Source organism: Saccopteryx leptura, chromosome 3 (assembly GCF_036850995.1).
Source record: "Saccopteryx leptura isolate mSacLep1 chromosome 3, mSacLep1_pri_phased_curated, whole genome shotgun sequence".
NCBI classification, from domain to species: domain Eukaryota; kingdom Metazoa; phylum Chordata; class Mammalia; order Chiroptera; family Emballonuridae; genus Saccopteryx; species Saccopteryx leptura.
Window position 1 is genome coordinate 142,232,161 of NC_089505.1, and position 19,390 is coordinate 142,251,550.

Genomic DNA, 19,390 nt, shown 5'->3' on the forward strand with positions numbered 1-19,390 from the left:
CCTGACCAGATAGCTCAGTTGGGTAGAGCATCATGCTGAAGCACAGACGTTGTTGATTTGATCCCTGGTCAGGGCACATGCAGGAGCAGATCAGTGTTCCTGTCATCTCTGTCTGTCTCTCTCCTTTCCTCCCTCTTGAAAATCAATAAAATAAACATTAAAAAAATTTTTTTTTAATATTTTGAAGTAATAGGTAAAAGATTAAATGAATGGGGAGGGGAAAGTCTGCAATATGGAAAATTATCTCAGCATTATCTGTTTGATAAGATGTCAATCAGGTACATATACTGTTTAAACTTCTAAACAGAGTAAATTAATATGATTGTATAGCAAGATTATTGCAGGTAGAGGAAAATTACAATTAGAAAAAGTGCTTTAATCCATGGACAAATCCCAGGTAGAAATGTCTTCAAAACACTTTTTTGCTCTAACCCCTGAACCTGCCTCAGTAAAAATTGCTTTCTTCCTTCTCATCCTACTATTTCATCCCCTACGAGCCCCATGTGCCACTAGTGGATCTCGCTCCCGGAATCACCCAGTGACCTCCTCACATAATGTGTATATGCCCATGCCTCCAGAGTCTTGAACCACAATGGGTAAGCTGCAAAAAAAACAACAAAACAACACACACTCTGGTTTTGTTTGACAATGAGTATTCCCATTTTGACAGAGATCTTTCTCTTAGGCAAATGGCTTTACTCAAAGCTCAGTAAAATGACAGTTGAAACATGGGACCTTTCAGAAATCTTCAAATCACTCCACTGGGATGAACTCCCTCCTGGCACTAGAGAGTTGAAGGGGTGAACATGCCACTCTGTCATGTGACTTCTTTTTAGCTGAAGGCCATCAAAATCTAGCAAACTCAAAAAAAATTTTTTTACTACTCCCATAACTACCTAAAAGAATTTAGATAGTGGGTCTGGCACAGAAAGAGAGCTTTACCAGAGATAAATTTTATCAAAAAGGCTTAACTGCATGGAAGGGGAAACTTCTAATTACCAAACATCTGTTTTCCTATCATCCTGCGAATTACCCTCCTCCCCTTCAGAGCTCTGGGTCTCTGTCCCATTTCTTAGTTCAGGATGGCATATTAAGCTTCAATTATCCAACTTGCTCTTGAGTCTCATATATTTGGGGCTCGAGTACATGACACTAATTTTTTTCTCTTGTTAATATTTATCATATCAATTTAATGATTAGACCAGCCACAGGAATACTTTTTATCTCCACCCCCACAGAAGGTAGTGAAGCGTGGTGGTTTGGTCGGGGCTCTGAAGGCAGGCTGCCTGGGGCTGAATCCACTCTCAGCCTCTGCACTTAGGTAACCTCATGGGTGCTCAAGTTTTCTAATTGTAAAATGAAATAAAAGACCTACCTCTAGAAACTGGTGGGAAGGTGCAACGGGTTAAAACAAGTAGAGAAAAGTACCTAATAAGTAGTAAGCCATCAATAATTGCCAGCTACTATCATTTCATTTTAGTGTTATTAGAACCGGTTCCGAAAGAACCTGAAGAGAGAAAAGCCCCCAGGTAGGAGAGGAGAGAGAGGAGAGGGCACTTACTGATCTGGTTGTTCAGCTTGAATGCAATGTCCAGCTGCAGGATCAACAGCATGAACTGGAACCAAGGACTCATCTCCATGGAGGGAAGGGGAATGTGAACAGAAAACACAATGTCGTTGGCTTCTATTTCCCTTGGAATTGCTTCCTCGATGTCTCGGATTTTGTCACAGTGGTTGAGTCCCCAAGGCACAAACCATTTTGTCTTGTGATGGTTTTTACGAACATCCACGCATTTCACTGACATGTAGGACACTGCTGTTGTGGGCCCTGGAGCTGCAAAGAAAATGTTTTACTGTTTTAGAAAAATCATCCACTGAAGTACTCTCTTCTGGCTAACATTCTTTCCACTACTGTCATCTCCATTTTTTGGTACTGCCTTCTATAACTTAGAATCAGTCATACCTAGGGACCTCCCAAATCTGGGTAAGGATCTTTCAATGACCAACGTAGGTGTCATAAAGTATCCCCCAAAAGCCTTCTCATTGTGTTTTCAATCGCTGATATCTATTGAAAGAATATATTTGTAACCTGATCAGTTTAGTTACTTCCTCACTCCAAAACGAATGTCACAAAAATCCCTGATGCTTCAGTGACCACCTGCTTGTGAACTTGGGAGGGCTCTGGTGCTTCAAAGACCACGATGTCAAGGTCAGAAGACCTGGGTCTGAAGACCGTTTGAACAACTTACTCTCAGTTCATCTTAGGTAAGTAAGTTAAATCAATAGCAGCTTCAAGGCCCTCATCTGAGAAACAAGATAGCTGGTTTCTGAGATTCTTAACTCTAAAATTTTACAGTACTGTACTGCTTTTGATTGAGAGAAAGAACTGTGTTAACTCAGGTCATTACTTAGGTACCTATCACAGGGTGGGAACTCAAACACTGACAGATACTTCAAAGTTATAATAAAATATAATCCATGCATTTCAAGAGAGAAAGAGAGAACATCACATTTGAACTATATGACATTAAAAACACTATTTTGTGATTATAAAATAATCATATGATAATAGAAAATCTGAAAAATACAGAAATTTTAAAGTTTGAAACAAAATTTACCCAAAATCTCACTAGAAGTAAATAACCACCACTGGAAAAATATCAAAATACTATTTGTCTCTTCTATGAGCGCATAATTAGACAAAAATTTATACATGAATTAAATTGTATGACCTTAAAAATACATACCAGCATTAACACACATTTTTACAAAAAAGAATCATATCAACATAGTTGTATAGCTTTTCCTTTTTATTCACTCAGAGAAACAGAGTAGCACAGTAATAAATAACACCAGCTCTGGAGCCAACTCGCCTGATGTCAAATCCTGGCTCTCTCATTTCTAGTTGTGTCACCACTAATCCACACTTTGGGAACATTTTGGGTGAGTTACTAAACCCATCTCTGTATTAATAGTTTTATCATCTCTTAAATGGCAATAATAACAGTACCTGCCTTTTTGAGTCATTGTGTACATTAAACAAGTTAACATGAAAAGTACTCAGAATAGTACTTGAGCACATAAAAGGAATAAAATTAATATTAGCTATTACATTATAAATATTTTCTATATAATTAAAGTTTTTCAACTAGCAGTCACAAAATAATTATATGATATACCAAATTTAATTTACCTACACACCCCTTAGTTTGTAAAGGTTGTCTGTAAATAAGAATAATTTTTTGCTTAATATTTTTTGTTGTAATTTATCTTAACTTTTCCCTCTGCTGTCTAAATTTGTTTATGGCCTATTTTAATATAGAGAAGATACAAATTTTATATAGAATCTCTCTTTTCATTTATGCTTTTTCCATGCTTTTGTCCTTAGAGGGAACTAATCTCCAAATTCAATAAATAGGCAACTTTATTATCTTCTAGTTATTTTTTAGCAATTTCATTTTAAAAATTCCTAAATAGTTGATCCTTCTGGAATTTGTTTTGATATAAGAAATGAGGTAAGTTTCTAGTTATTTTTATTTTTTTAATATTTAAATTATTTTTCACTGACTTGACTCTATTATTGATTTATGTTATCATTTTTATCATACGTGTAACAACAGATGTTTCTGGACAGTCTTCTCTATTTCATCTATTGAACTGTCAATTCACGGCCCAACACAACATTGTTTTGAATTCTATATGTTGATGGTGTGTATCAATATCTGATGGAGTAAATCCTCCCCCTCAATCCATTTCAAACTTATATTCTATTGCTGGAATTTTCATTGAAATTACATTAAATCTTTTTTTCACATTGATATAATTGGGGTGACACTGGTTAACGTGATTATATAGCTTTCAGGTACCCAATCTGTGTTGTGTGTATGCCCCTTCAAGTCAGGTCCTCATCCACCATCATTTATTCCCCTTTATCCTCCTCCCTCTCCCCCCTCCCCAGCAATCACCATACTGTTGTCCGTGTCCATGAGTTGTTTCTATCTTTTTTTTTTTTTTTGGTCCTTTCCTACTCAGTCTTTTTACCTCACCTCCCCACTGACAATGTCAATCACCGTGGACAGAATCAGCATCCTTTCTCAGCGTTTAGTTTCTCCATGCAAGAACAGCGATTGCTTCTCTATTAACTAGAGTTCATTTTTATCTCTTCAAAAATTTTCATAGTTTTCTTCATGTGGGTTCTGCCAGTATAAAATATATTTTAAATCAATTTATAAAGAAACCTTTCTCGCCTGGCCTGTGGTGGTGCAGTGGATAGAGCGTCGACCTGCTGTGCTGAGGTTGCCGGTTCGAAACCCTGAGCTTGCCTGGTCAGGGCACATATGACAAGCAATCGATGAACAACTAAAGTGAAGCAATTGAGTTGATACTTCTCGTTCCCATCCCCCTCTATCTCTCCTCTCTCTGTAAAAAAATATTTATTTATTTATTTTATTTATTTATTTTACAGAGAGAGGGCTAGACAGGGACAGACAGACAGGAATGGAGAGATGAGAACATCAATCATTAGTTTTTCGTTGCGCATTGCAACACCTTAGTTGTTCATTGATTGCTTTCTCATATGTGCCTTGACTGTGAGCCTTCAGCAGACCGAGTGACCCCTTGCTCGAGCCAGCGAGCTTGGGCTCAAGCTGGTTAGCTTTTTGCTGGAACCAGATGAGCCCTCGCTCAAACTGGCGACCTCGGGGTCTTGAACCTGGGTTTTCCGCATTCCAGTCTGATGCTCTATCCACTGCGCCACTGCCCAGTCAGGCTCTCTGTAAAATTAATAAAGAAAATCCTTTAAAAAAACAACAACACCTTTCTCTAAAAGTCAGTAATGAAAGAAAAATGTTATAAATTATGTTTTATGTGCATGGTTTGGATACATTTAATTCTGGGAGTATATTTGGCATACTGTGCGTTCAGACCTTTTATGAGCAGAAATCATCTCTTATTTAATAGAGACCAGATAGCAACTAGAGAAATCTGTAAAGCAAGAGGAAAGTCATATAGGAGGTGAAACTGTAGTATTAATATTTTTCTCTATTTCTAATGCTCAGATACATAGTTTTCCTATCCCTAAATATTTATCCTAATTTTGCATAGTAAAATGTTATGTTTGCAGAAAGTCGTGACAATGCCTAATAAAGTGTCCCGAAAATGTAGCACTACTAAACTCTAGCTGGAAGCCCTTAATGTAGTACCCTAAACAGTGGGACATGGAGTCTTCCTAATCCATGTCAGGGAAGTTTTTATTCAAAACTCAAAACTTATATCACAAAGACAGTTTACACCTAACTCATCTAAAATCAGACATCTGGCTTATTATTAGAAAAATGAAAATCAAACTTGGGTTATCCTGACTCAGCTCAATAGCCCACTGACATTAAAAAGACCAAATGGCATATTTAACCGAATCCTTTTTAATGTGGTTGGAGAAATAAACAGGGAGACAAAAGTCATGAATTCTATTTTTGACTAACATGCTCAAACTGACTATTTGCGGCAAAAAATAGTGACTGCATTTTAACTTCTATTCTTCCAAAATGAACCTAACCTTTTTTCATTTTTTTTTTTTTTCATTTTGAAAAACAAGTCCCTCCCTCCCTAGGCCAAAGTGAAAAATAACTAGCTGAGCTCCTCAGCTAAGCTCCAAAACCACATTCCAAACTTAATAACAGAGAGGCTGAACACTTTACGGACACAAAGGCTGCATTTTTAATGGACACAGTGAACGCCTGCCTCTGCAGCGGCCTGATCACTTTCATTCTTTCATTAGCCTAGTGTTTTCCTGCATCAAGAAAAAACTCCCAGGAATACTAATATTTTCATAAAGATCTGGGCAATGAACTTGGAGTAGTAACCTCAAATGAATCTTAAGTTACACTAAGAGAATCACAAATATATTCTTTCACAAGAATAAATTAATCCTCTAGACTCAAAAAACTTTGCATAACTTAGGAACTTGAAGACAATTCAGTATCTTCATTTTTTCCAGGAGTGCTCAAAGGCAAAATGGTTATATTGTTGGAGAAAGTAAACATAAATTCTAATATTCAAACAGAAATTTTGATATCCAAACATGGACAGTGAATGTTTCCCTAGTAATGTATTTATAGCTCAAGACAACTTCCTACTCCAGTTAAAAGTGAAATACCAGGTGTTCCTTTATGTAGAAAGCCATCAAAGTCAACTAAAAAATAAAGCTTATAGTTAATAGTTGGTGGCCTAAGTTGTAACCAAAATTGTGACTAAATGTATCAGAAAACAGGATCTAAAATCAAAAGGAGTTTTACTTCTGGCCTAAATTTTCTAAAAGGTGTGAGGGATATTATTGTAAGAGAACAGGGTGAAATGGAAGAAGCTGAAATTTTCTGCAACCTCTGAAGACACGACAGTCAACTAACAGGTATATGAAAAGGATGCCTTACCTAGAATTACCTAGAAACCACTGTGGTTCTAGGGATTCATAGACTTTGTGTATTTAAGAAGGGGCTGGATGGATTGAGGTCAACAAACTGAGTCATGTTTGCTCAGGTGAAAGCTAAAAATAACTACTCCTCAGTATTCCTGGGATAGTAATGCAATATCACCCAGCTGCCTCGGCATACTTTATAAATGTCCCCTTTATGTATCTGTAGCATTTAGTTGGGGGGAAAAAAAAGTAGGTCAAACGCTATAATATAACCATATCAGTACAATTTAGTTGAGCAATCTGAGCAAAATGAATATGCTCAGGTACTGTGGATGGGTTACATTCTGGTAAGGTTAAGACGGCATTTAGAGTATGCCCATAAGTCATAAAACCACAAGCTGCTTCATTGAAAACTCTGGCCCATTTTAAGTTCAGTTCTCTTTACTATGTCAAATATAGACCTTTTATCTCCCCTTTTCTCATCTACATTTGCACACATGACTTTTGTCCTCCAACTCTTTATTATAGTATGAGAATTCTGAAAAGTGATATTACACAACATTTAATTTTAAAATAATATGATATCAATAAGACTTCTAATGCAAGGGTACAAAACACTGCACCAACATAACTTGAAGCCTCTTTGAAAATTTAGTGGCCCTTCAATTAAGTACATTACTAAGGTTTATATTCCATCCACCAAATAGTTCTTTTTTAAAATTTATTGATTTTAGAGAGAGGGAGAAAGAAAAACATCGATTGGTTGTTCCATTTATTTATGCATTACTTGATTGATTCTTGCATGTGCCCTGACTGGGGATTGAACTCACAACCTTGGTGTCGTGGGACAACGATCCATCACCAAATATGTCGTTAGTACCTACCATGTGTTAATAAGCACTGTTAGGAACTGAAGTGAACCCAATAGACACCAATCATGTCAAATTTACAAATAATGGGAAAAACAGGCAAAAACCAAATAATTACAGGAAAGAGTAAGTATAATTGTGACAAATGCTAAATTTATCCTGCCATTACCTGAGAAAGGGCAACAGTCAGTATTTGAAAGGTAGGGAAAATGAATTCTCTAGAAATGAGGAAGAAATTCCATGCATCATTACAATATAACCTTGAAAAAACTGCCAGTGAACAATGACTAAGCCTGTACTTCTTTTGGAGAAATATTCATTGACTCCAGTTGACTTCCTGTTATGGTATCTCAAATAGCTGTCCAGTTTACAAATTACTATCTGGCCAACTACTACCGCTATCATGCTCAAAGTTGAGTCAACATCAAATCATTAGCCCCTACTCCCTCCAGAACCTGTAATTAGAGTTGGACAGAGATGCAAGGACTTGGTTGCCTCCTTGAAAAGTTAAAATTAAAACAACATGTTGACATGACACATGGTCTCCATTTAGGTCAACACAGACTATTTATTTCTTTGCTTTATTCAATTGAGAAAGATTCTTTTAGCAATTATCTAGGAGTATTATTATTATGTGAGCAATATGCTAACTAAAGATAGAGACAATGACAGTCCTAGGCTCTGAGTTGCTCAGTCTAATGTGGGAAGCTGAGAAGTTGGCAGAGAAGTACATCCTGACTTAAACTGGCTCTGACAGAGGTTTCTACAGGATGCATCAGTTGGAAAGAGGGCAAGAAGTGGGGGGATGCTGCTTGCAGAAGGCTTGGATTTAACCTTGAAAGAGAGCAGGTGTTTGTTAGCCAGAGGGAAAAGGGTGATAGCCAAGTAGGGAAGCTTCTGAGGAAGACCATGTGCTGGGTCACAGGACACCTAGAAAATCATAGTACATCCTGCAGATGTCTGTGTTTATTAAAAATTTGAAAAAGATCACTTAACAGGTGGAAATGCAGCACCACCTCTAACTTGGTTTCAGCTCTTTGCTTTCTCTAACCAGTGGTACAGTCCTATCAGGGCACCTTGGCTTCTCACAGTCATCTCTGCTCCAGGCCATAGAGAAACATGAAAAAGAAATAATAAACTGACCTGCCAATAACAAAGAATTTTTATTTGAGGAAGTCTTTTCTTTTGAGACAACTATTTTTGTCATGCAGGTTTCCACAAGGCTAGACATGAGCTCTGCTGGAAGATGGGAGAAGCAAGAGAGTGTGGTGGGGAGGGAATAGAGAAGCCCCACCTCTTATTCTGGCAACCTGGCCTCCAGACGGCCTTTGAAGTCCAGATCTGCAGATAATAGCCTTCACCTAAATAATAGGAAGAATGTCTGGCTTGCAACAAAAATGATATTTAAAGATTAATCTGCTTTGGCTGCAAGGGGAAGGAGTGTGGAGAACAGACCAGCAAAAGGGTAATGCGTGTTTATAAGCATTAGTAATCATTCTTTTTGTTTTGTTTTGTTTTTTGTATTTTTCTGAAGCTGGAAACAGGGAGGCAGTCAGACAGACTCCCGCATGCGCCTGACTGGGATCCACCCGGCATGCCCACCGGGGGGCGATGCTCTGTCCATCTGGGGCGTTGCTCTGTTGCATCCAGAGCCATTCTAGCACCTGAGGCAGAGGCCATGGAGCCATCCTCAGCGCCCAGGCCAACTTTGCTCCAATGGAGCCTTGGCTGTGGGAGGGGAAGAGAGAGACAGACAGGAAGGATAAGGGGAGGGGTGGAGAAGCAGATGGGCGCCTCTCCTGTGTGCCCTGGCCAGGAATCGAACCTGGGACTCCTGCACGCCAGGCCGACGCTCTACCACTGAGCCAATCAGCCAGGGCCAGCATTAGTAATCATTCTGACCATTGCTGGCAGATATTTTCTTTTATTAACTCAAGAGGGAGGTAGATTTAATTCATAAACCCTAGTCTCAGCTTAAGGACTGCCTTCATGATCTCTCGACCTGTAAAAAACACAAATGCTTAATTTATTAGTCTATTTTTAAAATAATTTCATTGATTTTATTCTCTACTTTGTTCCCTAAAAGATTGTGGGTTCCTAAAAAGTGAATATCAGACTTCATTTTTTTTTAAATGAGGCTGATTTTAAAAGATAGAATTATTGTTTGGGGGGCTAAGAATTACCTAACTAATGTGTATATCTACAAAAGTAGAGAACAAAAGCAGTAGTTGGGCAATGTAAGCCCCCACAACTTTCACCTGAATTAGGTGACTCGATATTTTTTTCACTTTGTAATGTAGAAGAAGCTTCTACTACTTGGCCATGGATGGTATTTATATTATATAGAGCATTTCTCTCCTATCCACAGAGGATACGATACAGTGCAAGACCGCCAGTGGATGCTGACACCATGGATAGTATAGAACCCTATAATACCATGTTTTTTCCTGTATGCACATACCTTTTCACTGACAGCACTTTACAGCTTCCCTTTGGCATACCTAAACTGCCAGCATCGCTGCTTTTATGCTTTGAGGCCGTTATGAAGTAAAATAAGGGTTACTGAACACAAACACTGTGACAGTCCATTTGAACACTGAGATTGGCTATTAAATGATTATTAAGCAGGTAGCATGTACCTGCGGATATGCTCGATAAAGTATGATTCATATCCCGGGCAGGATGAAGCAGGATCATGCAAGATTTCATCACGGTCCTCAAGACAGCAGACAGTTTAAAACTTATGACTTGTAAATTTATTTGTGGAATTTTCCATGTAGTATTTTCAGACCATGGTAGGTAATCAAAACCATGGATTAGGGGTGACTACTGTACTCAACATGGTTCTAAACTTTGCCTATCTGAATATCTATGCTTGCCTCAATGAGAATTTATATAAAATGTATTGGGCATTTAGACCCTTGGATACTTCCAGGATTTGCTTAGAATTTTTTTATGGGCCTCAAGGAGAGGAAAGAGGAAAAGAAGGAAAGAGGAACACAGGTAGGTGGCAGAAACCAAGGAGACCAGATGAATTCCTGTTATTTATACAACTGCAGTTTTTATTTGAAGCCTCCCCTCAGATACTCATTTAACATAGAAAGATCTTCAGCTAAATTAAAAATTAATTTTTAAATGTATTAAATTGAGTTCCCTCGCAGATTCTGCTGGTCTTAAGTTCAAACACCTCCTACTTTAATTCTAGTTAAATGGACCATGTGGGATACACTATACAACTGATGAAGCCAGATCATATTATCTGGTTGAATTGTGAGGTTTTACAAAACCAGCAGCTCCGTTAGCCCATTAATTCCCTCCAGGTCAGTTCCTGAAATGATTTCTTGGTATTTATCACAGCATATGTCTAAATTTTAGCATGTTTCATTATAATGACTGTTTCAAAAATTTCAGCTAAAGAAAATGTAAATACTTATGTAAAACTGACTTATTACTTTGGGAATAACTACCTCAGTCTGTGAATTTCTTTACTGAAATGGCCCTGAAGTTATAATGATCAAGACATTCATGACTTTGAAGAAACATTTTCCTATATTTCAACCATACCAATTAAATCTTACTAGATTACTAAGTGAAATATTATTTCACAATTCAATCTCAATTACTGGAGAACTGGAAGTGAGTCTACAGGGCCAGGATCTAAAGAAGTGGGTTTCAGAATTATCCCAGCTCTGCCCTAGCGTGTGTAATGGCGTGCACTAAGTAAAATGTAATTCATTCTAGCCAGCAATTTTCAGTAAGTAGTTAATTATGCTAACATCTGTTCTAGGAAAGCTAAATTTTTAAACACAGCAGAACACTCCTCTACTCTAAACTACTACCACTAAAACACACAAACACACCAAATAGCAGAGTTGAATGCAAAATAATTTGTACCATATGCACGAAAGTCAGGCACTTATTTAAAAATCGTTCCCCACAACATAAACTTATGAAAAAAATGACATTGACATTTGGACAGCAGTTTTAGAAATAGTAGCAAACACTTGTATAATTCACCCTGACTTTAAAAATATTGAAAAATGTTATATATTTATATCTAAGGCTGATGAGGATTTTAAATGCTTGGCCTGCAACCTCAATTGTTTTGAAGCCAAAGATGTAACAACTTTGAAGAAAAGAAGAATTACTCTATATTTGTCAGAATCTACCCAGCAAACAAGCAGCACCACTTGGCTTCCATTACATGCCTGGCTTGGATCCCATAGAATTGAGGAGTGTTGGAACCAAGAGGGGAAAAAAATTAGAGTACTTAGGGACGCTGAGCCAAACTCTTACATAGTATTTGAAATGCTGTGGTAAACACGAAATTACTTTCGGCTCAAAAGATTGGTGCCAGTTTTTTTCCTCTTTTTGAAAAAATAATAAAATACACATAAAGGGACTTAGCCAGAGACTTAGCATGCAAAATCTGCCAACTATTAGATATGCTCATTGGGGGAGCAATACTAAATTCTTAATTCAAATGAAAAAAAAAAAAAAAGGACCCTCACCTTTGGTATGCAGAAGCAAAGAGAGACTAAATTAAGAAGTTTGACACAAGGACATCAAATCGCTAATTCTAGCCTCTCTCCCTGAAAAATACCCGCAAGTTACTGTTTCTCCATGACTCCAGAAATAATCAAAACAGTAAAAATTAAACGCACAGGAAGTGAACACAAAAGAGCTCCACAGAAAACCAAATGGCTCATCTGTTGATACTATTGCTCATTGCTCGGCCAACCAGTCGTCTGGGGCTGAATTTTTGACTTTCTGCCAGGGCTTTAAAATCAGCCACCTTCCAGCCAAAAGGCTGTGGAATGCAGCCAGGACCACCTATGGAAAGTGAATTACAGCACCTTATAATTTACTACCTTGGCTGTGATCTTTCATAAAGCCAGCATGGAGGGCGAAGCAGCTCTGTGTGGGAAATCTCAGCCCTCGTGGAGGCCCCGAAGGCTGCCCTGGAAGAGCTGCGGGGGTAGGCTGACAGAAAGGTGGACAACTGGCTCCATTTTATGAGCAAGCTTGGAACACACTTGCATTAAAATTTTAGAGTTAAGAATACCCCAAACATTTTCTAGAAGAAACAGTCAGAGGCTTTGTTTTAAAGTACTTATTCCACTCTATAAATTTCACACATTTGTTATTTATAATTTATTATCAGACATTTATTATTTATGAATTACAGACATCTACTTTTATCAATATTGTCAATAATAATAATAAACACAAATACTATATTGATTGCATATACAGTTTACAAAGTAGTTTCACCCACTTGCCTCATCTAATCCAAATAATAAACAGGGATAGTCATTATAATGACTCTCTATGGCAGATACAAAAGATGGGTGGTCACTTGACCTGTGGTGGCATAGTGCATAAAGTGTCGACCTGGAATGTTGAGGACACTGGTTCAAAACCCTGTGCTTGCCCGGGGAAGGCACATATGAGAAACTTCCCACTTCCAGCCCCCTCTCCCTCTTTCTCTTTTTCCTCTCTCTAACATCAATAAATAAAATCTTTAAAAAATATATATGGGTTTTTTTGTCCCACCAGTAAGCAGCAGAGCAAAGACTTAAACCCCTGACTTGATATCCAGTACCCCTTCCAATATACCGCAATGCCTCTCACTTGCACTCGCCCATTTCTTTATTCACTCTCTCCAGTCACCTGAGAGATAGTGAATGGAGCAGAAGGAAGAATGAGGAAGACTGAAGGTTGCCAGGAGAAACCTGCTGAAGCTCCATGGACAAGGCCCTACCTAGTACTGGGCTGGGCTCCACACATAGGGCACCAGCAGGATAGCTTCTCTGCAAGGCACTGCCGCAGAGTGCCAGAAAGACATGGTGAAAGAACAGGCTCCTGAAAATGCACTGACTCACTTGCAACTAATGGCTACTCTCTGATAATTACTGGGGTTCGGGATATAACTTCCAATCCCGGCAGGCCATCTGGGATCTTAACCTAGATGTAAAGCCAGTAGCCGTGGCCACCATCACAGCTGCCTGGCCCATGCAGGTTCGCATTGGATTCGGACAGACGGTAATGAAACAATGGAGCCAAAAACTGTGGGCCATCATCTTTAATCCTAGTTTGCACCCGGCCGGCAAGTAAAAACACACACTGGGCTCCAAAACCCACTCATTCAGTGCTCACAAAGCTACTGACTTATCCGAGTTTCCTAGAATCAAAGGTTTCTAGCTCATCAGCCTTATTCACCTCTGTTCCCATCTCCTCCTCTCTGCACAAACTCTGTACTAACTGGCTTCTCCTTCTGCACTTTGCCATCTTGGCTGCTTCTCTCCTCTCCTCCACATGGCCTTTCTCTGCCCTCTTCTCCAGTATGGGCTCCTCCTAGAACATATTCACTCTTTTTCCGGAACAACATGATCTCTCTTCCTTTTAAAAACTTTTGGCGTGAAAGCCCTTCCCCTCACATATTAACATAATCACCCATCCCAAGCAATCACCTGGGCGACTGGCTTCCAGGTGGGCAGCGCCATCTTTAACAAAGTTATCATAATATATTTTATCTGCCCAACACTAGAAAACATCTGTCTCAGGAACATCTGATAGAAATGCCATGGAAGAATCTATGCCAGATCCTGCAGGAAGAGTAAAGGCCAAATTCACAAGGTAGAGGTAGGTTAAGGGCCCAGTAACATAAGGGAAAGATTCACTCACAAATCAGACAGGCAAACAATGGTACAATCTGACTCAGGAAAAGGAGAGGTCTCCATTTATGGAAACATTCAGGAAGCAACCAGATAGATAAGAGCCTGAACTAAGTAAGTTTTTCTCAGGGATACCAAAATGATAAAGTCTCCTATCATTTTGGGATACTAGGGAATGGAGACCTTATGGTGGCCCAATAAAGAGTTCGTGCAGTTTATTAATTTTTCATACTTTTCATACTCTGGCCCATTTCAGAAAAACAATAAAAATGATAAAAGGAACAAAAATACAGTCCATTCTAAAGGGTCACAAATATTAGTGTTGGACAGTTCAAGCTGAGGCTAAAGTCAAGCAAGGTCCATTAACAACTACATATCTGGAATTTCACAAATGCCAGGGTTAATCCCGTCCCCTTTCTTGCTTTTTCAAAGAAAAGGTAAGGCCTTATCATTTTAAATTCTCTAGAACTGGAGGTAAAGGTCATTTGGAGGTTGAGGGTAAACTAGAGTTTCAACGGTCACATTCTTAGAAATTATTGGGTTTTTAAAAAACACTGAAATAAAATTAAGATCATTATGCAATTGTTAAATATTTTAATCAGCTCTGGGTTCTAGCTTAAGTGCTACTTCCTTCATTTAATTTGTTAAATGCAGATAATGTACCGGTGTCTCTGGTTTTTGCCAGTTTCCCTTAAGTAACAAATTATCCTCACTTCCCCTAATGCCAATATCACCTAGTCTGTCCTTTCATTATAGCATTCCACTTTATTTACAAACAAGACTAGAAAATTATAAGCTCCTGAGAGGAAGAGACCATGTCTTATTCCTTCTTACATCACCAAAGATAAAGATTTGAACATGCAGATCCCTCAAACCTGAGCTGAACTATATACATTAGAGGTTCTTAATATCATAATAAACACAGTAAGTTATGATTGATTTACTTGTTAGGAAATTAACTTATATCAAACACTTATTTACTTAAGAGACACCTATTTACTTTTATCAAACATGTAGTAATCACCACAAAGAAATGCCACAGTGAATTTGACCCATGGCCTGCCCACATCAAAGTACAACTAAGACTGGCATTCAGAAAGTCTGGGAGAAAGCCATGGCCCCCCTTCCTTGATCCCAACCTCCCAATGTTACACATGTGCCCCATTGAGGCTCATTTCCAATTATGATGGTTCTTGCAGATCTGTGTAAACCTATACATAAAATGAATACTAGATTTTGAGGCTCCAAATAACTTCTCCTAAACTGGAACACTACCATACCAATCCACAGGGGGGAAAAATAATAAATTTACACATCAAAAGAATGTGTATGAGACAGACAACAGGCAAGCAAAAACATGGCAATTTTTGAAAATTTTCTCCCCAAGGGTTTATAGTTAATGTAAAAATATGGAAGCATGTTTAGATAACTACTCTTTAGCCTATTTCCTGAAGGTTGAGGTTCTCAAAGATAGGATTTGACAATTATTTATCCTATTTCAGCAGGGCCCTGAAGGGATCAAGGCCTGCATGAGAGAAATAAAAGAAGAGATGAAATGTGCATCTCTTAGCCTTAAATGTATATAATCAGTGGCTGCATATTTGAAAACTTTATGACAAAATCCATATTCTTCAGAACACTCAGAGGAAAAAAAGTGACCATCGCATTAATATCTTAAAACAAGTCCTACAAGGGAGAAAAGCAAGCACCGCCTTCTAAAGGCATCAAATCCTACTTTTAAGATCAAATCTACAAAACAGGCTCACCTAGAAACCTGGGCAAAGGGACCTTCTGCTGCATGTATGTTCTATTTACCCAGCAGTTCTAAATGAGTTTTTCTTTCTGGTTCAGTGAGTTACATAGGAAGGTTCTGGAAGAACTAGCAGAGAAAAGCAGTGGAAGACATCTGGTGTTACAGGCACTGTGGAATATAGCAGGAGCATCAGAAGTCTTGAGATGGAGCTGCTCTGCCTATGGAGTAGCCCACTGCCTCATTACTTCAGGAATAAACTCACTTGCACTTTAAACTCTTAAAAAAATACGTCTTGAGATGACACATGGCCCTGGCCGGTTGGCTCAGCGGTAGAACGTCGGCCTGGCGTGCGGGGGACCCGGGTTCGATTCCCGGCCAGGGCACACAGGAGAAGCGCCCATTTGCTTCTCCACCCCAACCCGTCCTTCCTCTCTGTCTCTCTCTTCCCCTCCCGCAGCCAAGGCTCCATTGGAGCAAAGATGGCCCGGGCGCTGGGGATGGCTCCTTGGCCTCTGCTCCAGGCGCTAGAGTGGCTCTGGTCGCAACATGGCGATGCCCAGGATGGGCAGAGCATCGCCCCCTGGTGGGCAGAACGTTGCCCCTGGTGGGCGTGCCGGGTGGATCCCGGTCGGGCGCATGCGGGAGTCTGACTGTCTCTCCCCGTTTTCAGCTTCAGAAAAAAAAAAAAAAGAGAGATGACACACGGAGCTTCTGAAAGATGACAAGTAGATGCAGTTGTGACTGAAGAGAAATGTTATTTAAGAAGAAGAATTTGGAAGCCCTACGATTTATGTGGGATGTAAGTGAGAAAGAGAAATCAAAAATATATCACCAAGTTCCTTGCACCAGCAGCAGATGGATAATAATGTTATTTTGCTAGGAGAGGAATCAAAGGAAAATGAGCGATAAAACATATTCCAGGTAGAATATGTACAAACTGGAGGCATACAGCTTGTTACAGAGCTCAGTTTGCATTGAGGGGAGCAGGTTACAGATAAAAGCTCAAATATGTGAATATTTAGGATTTGGAAGAGGAATTTAATTTATTCTAGGTAGTTCCATTGTTGCAAGTTCTAAGGAAGGAACAGCGATATCAGTCAAGTCTGATGGTCCAGTTAACCTGGCCGGTTGAAAATAATGAGCTGCCCACACCTGTGTGAATTAAGGTGCTCCCGTTGGTAACACCTGGTGAGTGCAAACAGTGCAGCGGACACCCGAGCACTGATGCAGATGGAGCTACTGGACAGCGTGTAGGCAGGGCCTTATTCATCATTAACTTTCTACGAGCACTCTTCAGACATTTGGAGCTTCAATTCTGGTCCACAAATCAGACTGCAAATTGGGAGGCGAAGAATCCTTGTGGAATGAATTATCCCAGGGATCAGGCGTGCCGAGTTCTAATACTGGGCATGCCACCAACCAGGCAAATGATTCCACCAATCTTGGGCCCCAGTTCTGTCAACCGTAAAGGCAATATTTTAACTGTCAGACATTTCTAACTTAGAAATTTTATGACTCTAAAGAGAAGTTATATACTCTAGTTATGGTTAAAATCATTCTTTTAAGACTAAAAATATCTCTTTAAATTAGGGTCAATTTCTATGCCAAGAATAGAGGCTGCCAAGCCTTGTTCATGTAAGTTCCTTCTCCCCCTCATTTTTTTTTTTTTTTTGTATTTTCGCATCTATTAGAGGAAAAGACCTTAATAATCCTATTCTTATGTTGCCATTAGGGGTCAGAATGGGCTCTGGAGTGTTTTCTATCTACCAACTGGTGAAACCAATGAATTGTTCCAAAAAGTAAAGGCTAAACAGCCAACTGTAAAACTTCCTACTGATGCATTCAGCATGATGAAGTATTCTTCCACAATATGCACTATAGGAAAGTGAATCTAATCCAATCACAAAGAAAATGTTTAGGGATGAAAAAAACTCCCCCAAAACCATTTCCATTCTAGCCTCCAGCCAATGGCCCATGCACTCACAGTACAATACAACACAGACATTCCAATATAATGAAATAATGTGGAGCATGTCCAACCTCTATTTTTCAGGATGACAGAAATAAGCTCAACAGAGCTGTCTACTATGATTCAGAAGAAATGGAAGTCGTGGCACACACTGCCCTAAAAGATCATTGACAAAATTTGCTAATCAATTCATAACCTGCATCAATTCATTGTATTCATTCAGATTTTTGTTTAAACCACTGGGTTCAAAATATATTTCAAATTTTACCTCGACTACCCTCTACAAAAAGAAAAATAGTCCATAAGGGAAAGCAACTATTAGAATGAAGCTTTCATAAGAAGGGTTCTTTATGTGGCTCTGGACATTTACAAGAACAGAATACAAAACATTAAAAGTGAGGGCTCTAGACTCAGTAATACTTGGGTTCAAGTCCCAGCTCTGTCACTTACTAGCAGGTTAGTTGGGCAATTTAAATAGCCTCACAAAATACCAGTTTTTTCTTTGAAAAATTTTACTAAGGGTACCAATTGCACAGGTTGGTTATAAAGATAAAATAATAGAAAGAGCCTACTACATCTCCTTGCACACAGTGAGGCCTTCATCAATGTTAAATTTTTTATTTTATTTATTTATTTTTGGTGACAGAGACAGAGAGAGGGACAGATAGGGACAGACAGACAGGAAGGAGAGAGATGAGAAGCATCAATTCTCCGTTGCGGCACCTTAGTTGTTCATTGATTGCTTTCTCATATGTGCCTTGACCGGGGGGCTACAACAGACTGAATGACCCCTTGCTCAAGCCAGTGACTTTGGGCTCAAGCTGATGAGCCTTGCTCAAACCAGATAAACCCGCACTCAAGCTGGCGACCTCAGGGTTTCGAACCTGGGTCCTCCACATCCCAATTTGATGCTCTATCCACTGCGCCACTGCCTGGTCAGATCAATGTTAAATATTGGTAACCACAAGACTGCAAGTAAATGCAGACAGATAATCTGGTGGGAGTTGGTGACATCATCTCTGCTCTCTGTCTCATCTTCTTCCCCCTAGGGTGTGTTAATCCCAAGGTCCTAGAAGGACTGAATTTTTGGACAAGGGTTTTCCTTGTCTTTCAGTGAATAGATCCTATAAGAAGAAATGATTCTATAAAAATTTTAACTTGAACATCTAAGATGTCTTTTTCTGAGAAATAGCCCAGGGATTCCCTGATCAGACTGTTGCTTGAGGGAACAAAGAATTAGCCCTTGTTTTATCCTTAGTGAAATAGGATAATAGTTTTTCACAATTATGCTTATAAATTATTATAAAATAATTACATGAGTCTTCCTTAGTCTTCCCCCTCCCCCTCCCTAGAGATAAAGAGAATGCTGGTTGTACTTGTTTTGTTGCATGCCCACACTTGCCTCCCAGTGAGGGTTCAACTATTGCTGGATGGATTCTTTGGGTTTTCATAATACATAATCAAGAGAAAGGGAATAGCTAGGAGAATGGACTTGGCTGGAAGAGGTCAACATGTTTTTAATAAGGCCAATATACGAAAATAAGATAACAGGTGTAAAAACTTCATACAAACTTTTGGCAGGATTTATTTCATTAGCAGGTGACACTGAGACATTAGAAAGAATTGACAAAGGCACATGAGGATTATGGGGCTAGGCTAGACTGTATAAAGTTAGAGCAACAGCCACATTAGATCATCATCTTATTTCAG

The 19,390-nt window shown here is 39.0% G+C and overlaps 1 protein-coding gene across 1 annotated transcript in view; it reads right to left on the reverse strand.

Moving 5' to 3' along the window:
* WLS (Wnt ligand secretion mediator) overlaps positions 1-19,390 on the reverse strand; it is a 114,735-nt gene that overhangs the window by 66,322 nt on the left and 29,023 nt on the right. The window contains exon 2 of the mRNA XM_066376547.1: positions 1,562-1,834. Coding sequence (XP_066232644.1) covers positions 1,562-1,834 — 273 coding nt within the window. The remainder of the gene's footprint in view (positions 1-1,561; positions 1,835-19,390) is intronic.